At 58.8% G+C, this 5,624-nt stretch overlaps 1 protein-coding gene across 1 annotated transcript in view; it reads left to right on the top strand.

Annotated features, from left to right (window-relative positions):
• Positions 1-4,920, top strand: part of rrm2 (ribonucleotide reductase M2 polypeptide) — a 12,505-nt gene extending 7,585 nt beyond the window's left edge. The window contains exons 6-10 of the mRNA XM_030087374.1: positions 3,740-3,834; positions 3,905-4,038; positions 4,108-4,212; positions 4,289-4,402; positions 4,702-4,920. Of these exons, the coding sequence (XP_029943234.1) occupies positions 3,740-3,834; positions 3,905-4,038; positions 4,108-4,212; positions 4,289-4,402; positions 4,702-4,854 (601 nt within the window). The 3' untranslated portion in view covers positions 4,855-4,920. The remainder of the gene's footprint in view (positions 1-3,739; positions 3,835-3,904; positions 4,039-4,107; positions 4,213-4,288; positions 4,403-4,701) is intronic.
• The last annotated feature ends 704 nt before the right edge of the window (positions 4,921-5,624 follow it).

The following is a 5,624-nucleotide window of genomic DNA, read 5'->3' as shown; positions in this document are numbered from 1 at the left end:
AAGATAAAGACTGGACGTAGTCGTACAAAGCTCAAGAGGAGGAGCAGAAGTAGGTCCTCGCCACAGCGTACCCCTCCATCCACTTTCACAGCTGCATTGTGGGACATTTACACGTCAGCTTTTGTGACAAGGAGGAAAATAAGTGAACACGAGAAAAGACGACAATAATGGTGTCAGAGCACATGCGCACGCCCACACACACACGGTGTGTCTGGGCACGCGCATGAGTGCTTCGGTGTAGTGTACTGTAGCGTGCGCCTGCATGGCTCTGCTGTGCACGGCTGGTGAGAGTGTGATGTCGTCTCACACCTGCACACAGGAGTGCATCTTCAGTCGGGTGAAGCCAGAGCGCACGGTTTATAACGACAGCCGGAAACCGTCCGGAAACCGTGACAGAGACTGTTGATTAAATGCTGCGTGTTTCACTGATCCGGTCCACACGGTGTGGCAGCAGAGCATGATGGTCCTGCAGAAGAGCTGGAAGCAGAGCATGATGGTCCTGCAGAAGAGCTGGAAGCAGAGCATGATGGTCCTGCAGAAGAGCTGGAAGCAGAGCATGATGGTCCTGCAGAAGAGCTGGAAGCAGCATCAGGCAAACCTCACTGTATGTTTTAACCTTGTTATATCGTCATGTTCTCACCAAAAACTCCTCAAAGCGTTTTTTTCCGTTTCCCGCGTTGACGTCACACGGTGAAGATGCCCCCCCCCCCACACACACACACACACACACACACACACACACACAGGAAATCAGCTTTGTCGCTTTTTGTATCTCCGATTACAGAGATAAACTTTAACCATCGTCTGAAAGCAACAGTCAAGCAGGAGCAAGAGTCTGGAGGGTCTGAAGGGTCTGGAGGGTCTGGAGGGTCTGGAGGGTCTGGAGGGTCTGAAGAGTCTGAAGGGTCTGGAGGGTCTGAAGGGTCTGGAGGGTCTGGAGGGTCTGGAGGGTCTGAAGGGTCTGAAGGGTCTGAAGGGTCTGGAGGGTCTGGAGGGTCTGGAGGGTCTGGAGGGTCTGAAGGGTCTGAAGGGTCTGGAGGGTCTGAAGGGTCTGGAGGGTCTGGAGGGTCTGGAGGGTCTGGAGGGTCTGAAGGGTCTGAAGGGTCTGGAGGGTCTGGAGGGTCTGGAGGGTCTGAAGGGTCTGAAGGGTCTGGAGGGTCTGAAGGGTCTGGAGGGTCTGGAGGGTCTGGAGGGTCTGAAGGGTCTGAAGGGTCTGGAGGGTCTGGAGGGTCTGGAGGGTCTGGAGGGTCTGAAGGGTCTGGAGGGTCTGGAGGGTCTGAAGGGTCTGAAGGGTCTGGAGGGTCTGGAGGGTCTGGAGGGTCTGAAGGGTCTGGAGGGTCTGGAGGGTCTGAAGGGTCTGAAGGGTCTGGAGGGTCTGAAGGGTCTGGAGGGTCTGGAGGGTCTGAAGGGTCTGGAGGGTCTGGAGGGTCTGAAGGGTCTGGAGGGTCTGGAGGGTCTGAAGGGTCTGAAGGGTCTGAAGGGTCTGGAGGGTCTGAAGGGTCTGGAGGGTCTGGAGGGTCTGGAGGGTCTGAAGGGTCTGGAGGGTCTGGAGGGTCTGAAGGGTCTGGAGGGTCTGGAGGGTCTGAAGGGTCTGGAGGGTCTGGAGGGTCTGAAGGGTCTGGAGGGTCTGGAGGGTCTGAAGGGTCTGGAGGGTCTGGAGGGTCTGGAGGGTCTGCGCTTGGTGAGTTTCTGTTTTTGCGTGTCTTTCCGTGTAGAGAAGCTCGAGCTAAAGAGCTAAAGCTAGCTAGCTATTTGTTTTGAAGCTCTGATTGGTTGAAGCAGCTGTCAGTCAAAGTCCACAGGGGGAGAGGCGGGATTCAGTGAAATGGAGCGTTTTCTCTTCCGGGTTTCAGAATTAGCCCCAGAAAATCTTTTATTTCACACAAAATGACTTTTCCTTTGCGCCAAAAATAAACTATGACCATGTTAGAGTCATTTCCGGGGTTTGGACGAGCTGAAGAAGCAGGACACAGGTCCTTTAAATCATACATTATGTAAACACATATTTTACTGCAGACTCTCTGAAACGCCGCCACCTCGCCGTCTTTTAAAGCTTGCTAATGAGGTCGTGAATTTTAAGGAGTCGTCTGATTCGTTCCATAAGTCGACTCCTCTTCGGGGGATAAACTTACTTTTTGAAGAGGTACGAACCCGCCGGTTTTAAAGTTCGTTTGTCCTCTTCGGTTGTGTTTAGGATGTCTGTGGAGGATCGTGCCGAGTCCTGATCGGAGGCCGTTTGTTCCGGGACGGTGCTGCCAGGAAGCCGCTGGCTGAAGACGTCTGACGATCTGAAAGTCGTGAATCTGAAATGTTTTCAGCTGTTGAGCCGAGGCGAGTCTTTCAGAGTCCTCCAGGCAGGAAACCCGTCCTGCACAGCTGAAGGACGGACGCCGTTCTGCGCAACAGGAGCAGAAACCGACGCTTCATTCAGATCAAAGCTCCTTCGACATTGTGGCGGGATTTTCAGCGAGCGCTCAGCGGCGGGATTTACGGAGGACTTGCGTAACGATTGAGGCAGAGGTCGTCTGGAGCGCAGGGCTGTAAAGAGGCGCAACTGCAAGACGTCTTTTCAAGTCTGAGCTTCTGGAATGAGAACGGCGGCGTGGCGCCGGCGGACAGCAGGAGCCCCGCCGTGACGCTGACAGGAAGTGAAAAGCCGCCATGTTCTCGGAGACGCGCGCCGTTCTCCGTCCGTAGAAACGAGGAAGCCGTTTTGTGGACCGGAGGTTTCGGCCCCGTCTCTCCGCCTCCGTGGAACAAACCCAGCTTCACGCAGAGTGGTGTGTGTGTACGTGCACACAGTGCTCGTGGCCCCGGTGGTCCAGTGACCCGCGGACCCCCTTCCTGTGCCGGACTCGGCTCAGCGGTCCAGCAGAGTACCTGGAGCATGAGAACCACCTCTGGACCCGGCACGCCGCCTGCTGGGGGACTCTGTCCTGTGTGTCCCGCTGCAGCTGAGACGGAGATGACCCCGGCCTGACCTCTGCCGACCCCTGGCTGACCCCGGCCTGACCCCTGGCGCCCCCTGCTGGCCGTGGCTCCACACTGTGGTTTCAGAGTAGAACGGACTCGGACCAGTCAGAGCATCAGCAGTCCTGCAGCCACCTACCAGAGCTGGGGTGGCCAAACGGGTGGCACCGGCCCCCCCAGGGCCACCGAGGCCACTCCCTAAAGCCCCCACTGGTTCTCCTGCTGGTTCTCTGACGTTCTCAGGGTTCTGACGGTCCTGATGTTGTCCTGGTTCTCTGAAGTTCTCCTGATCCTCAGACGTTCTCCTGATCCTGCCATTCTTGTGATTCTCTAACGTTCTCCCGGTTCTCTGACGTCCTCCCGGTTCTCTAACGTTCTCCCGGTTCTCTGACGTCCTCCCGGTTCTCTGACGTTCTCCCGGTTCTCTGACGTCCTCCCGGTTCTCTGACGTCCTCCCGGTTCTCTGACGTTCTCCCGGTTCTCTGACGTCCTCCCAGTTCTCTGACGTCCTCCCGGTTCTCTGACGTCCTCCCGGTTCTGCCGTTCTGGTTTTCTAACGTTGTCCCGGTTCTCTGACGTTCTCCCGGTTCTCTGACGTCCTCCCAGTTCTCTGACGTCCTCCCGGTTCTCTGACGTCCTCCCGGTTCTCTGACGTCCTCCCGGTTCTCTGACGTCCTCCCGGTTCTCTGACGTCCTCCCGGTTCTCTAACGTCCTCCCGGTTCTGCCGTTCTGGTTTTCTAACGTTGTCCCGGTTCTCCGGGTTCTCAGGGAGTTCCTGTTCAACGCCATCGAGAACCTGCCGTGTGTGAAGAAGAAGGCGGACTGGGCTCTGAACTGGATGGGGAACCAGAGAGCGTCCTACGGTGAGGGGGGCGGGGCTAACGGGGCGGGGTGGGGGGCAGGACGGGGCTGACGAGGTTCCGCGTTCTCCAGGAGAACGTGTGGTGGCCTTCGCCGCCGTGGAGGGGATCTTCTTCTCGGGCTCGTTCGCCGCCATCTTCTGGCTGAAGAAGCGAGGCCTGATGCCCGGCCTGACGTTCTCCAACGAGCTGATCAGCAGGGACGAGGTGAGGCCCCGCCCCCGGCCCTCCGGCCCCGCCCCCGGCCCCGCCCCTCCTGACCCTCTGTGTCTCCAGGGTCTGCACTGCGACTTCGCCTGTCTCATGTTCAAACACCTGCTGAGGAAGCCGTCCCCGGAGACCGTGGTCACCATCATCAGGGACGCCGTGGAGATCGAACAGGTGGCCGCCCCGCGCCGTTAGCCCCGCCCCGTCGGCCCCGTTAGCCCCGCCCCTCTCACCCCCGCCGTGTCTGCAGGAGTTCCTGACTGAAGCTCTGCCGGTGAAGCTGATCGGGATGAACTGTGACCTCATGAAGCAGTACATCCAGTTCGTGGCCGACCGGCTGCTGCTGGAGCTGGGCCTGCCCAAGGTACGGGGAGGGGAGGGGAGGGGGCGGGGCCGGCGGGAGGGGCGGGGCCGCAGAGTGCTGATGAGCGGCGCAGGGGTACGGACCTCAGCCAGTCATGGGGGCTGAGCGCCGCCGCCGGCTCCGATTGGAGGACGCGTGGTCCGCCGACGGAGCGGCGGCGGCGCGACACGGACGCCCGACTGAACTCTGCGGGGGCGGGGCCGTCCTGCCCCTGGGGGCGGGGCCGTCCTGCCCCTGGGGGCGGGGCCGTCCTGCCCCTGGGGGCGGGGCGCGGCGGTAACGCGGCGCTGTCTCTGCAGGTCTACCGGGCGGAGAACCCCTTCGACTTCATGGAGAACATCTCTCTGGAGGGGAAGACCAACTTCTTCGAGAAGCGGGTGGGCGAGTACCAGAGGATGGGCGTCATGGCGGGCGCCACCGACAACGCCTTCACCCTGGACGCCGACTTCTGACCTCTGACCTCTGGGCTTTTTGTACATTTTAGTGTTTTTACTGTTTCTACTCTAATAAAGCTTTTAACTGGAGCTGCTGTCAGTCTCTGCTGAAGACAGTGGAGGACGTGTCCTGACGTCCCCCACAGTCTGTCCTCCAGCAGCCCGTCCCCCACAGCCCGTCCCCCGCAGGACGTCTCCATGCTGGACTCTAAGCCAGATGTCCTGCGATTGGTCCAGCTGTCACAGAGAAGCCCTGATTGGCTGATTTATCAACAGATGATTGATGTGAAAACCAGGTCCAGACAGACCAGAACCGGGTCTGGAACCAGGAGCTTTATGTTTATTTACAGAGTATCCGCAGTTTGTATACTTAGTTACTTTGAGATTACTTTACCAGCAAACAGAAATGAAGACAGACAGGTTAGCAGGTTGCTAGCAGGCTAATAGCCTTTAGCTTCAGGGACAGTCCAGGTGTGTCTCCAGGTGTGTCTCCAGGTGTCCAGGTCCAGAACTTCCTGGATGCTGGAGGCAGAACTGTTCTGGTCCAGAGAGGTTCTGGTCTGGGACTGGAACCCTGAGTCTGAGCAGCAGGAGGTGGAGTCCAGAGAGACGGACGTGGACATCAGTAGAGCGGGACGCTGTAGGACGCTGTAGGCCGCTGGGAGACATTGCGGGATGCTGTAGGACGTGGGGGGACATTGCGGGACGCTGTAGGCCGCTGGGAGACATTGCGGGACGCTGTAGGACACTGGGAGACATTGCAGGATGCTGTAGGACGTGGGGGGACA

The sequence above is a fragment of the Salarias fasciatus genome, unplaced genomic scaffold (genome assembly GCF_902148845.1).
Source record: "Salarias fasciatus unplaced genomic scaffold, fSalaFa1.1, whole genome shotgun sequence".
Lineage (NCBI taxonomy): Eukaryota > Metazoa > Chordata > Actinopteri > Blenniiformes > Blenniidae > Salarias > Salarias fasciatus.
Note: the sequence above shows the minus strand (reverse complement) of the source record. Positions and strands in the feature narration are given on the sequence as shown.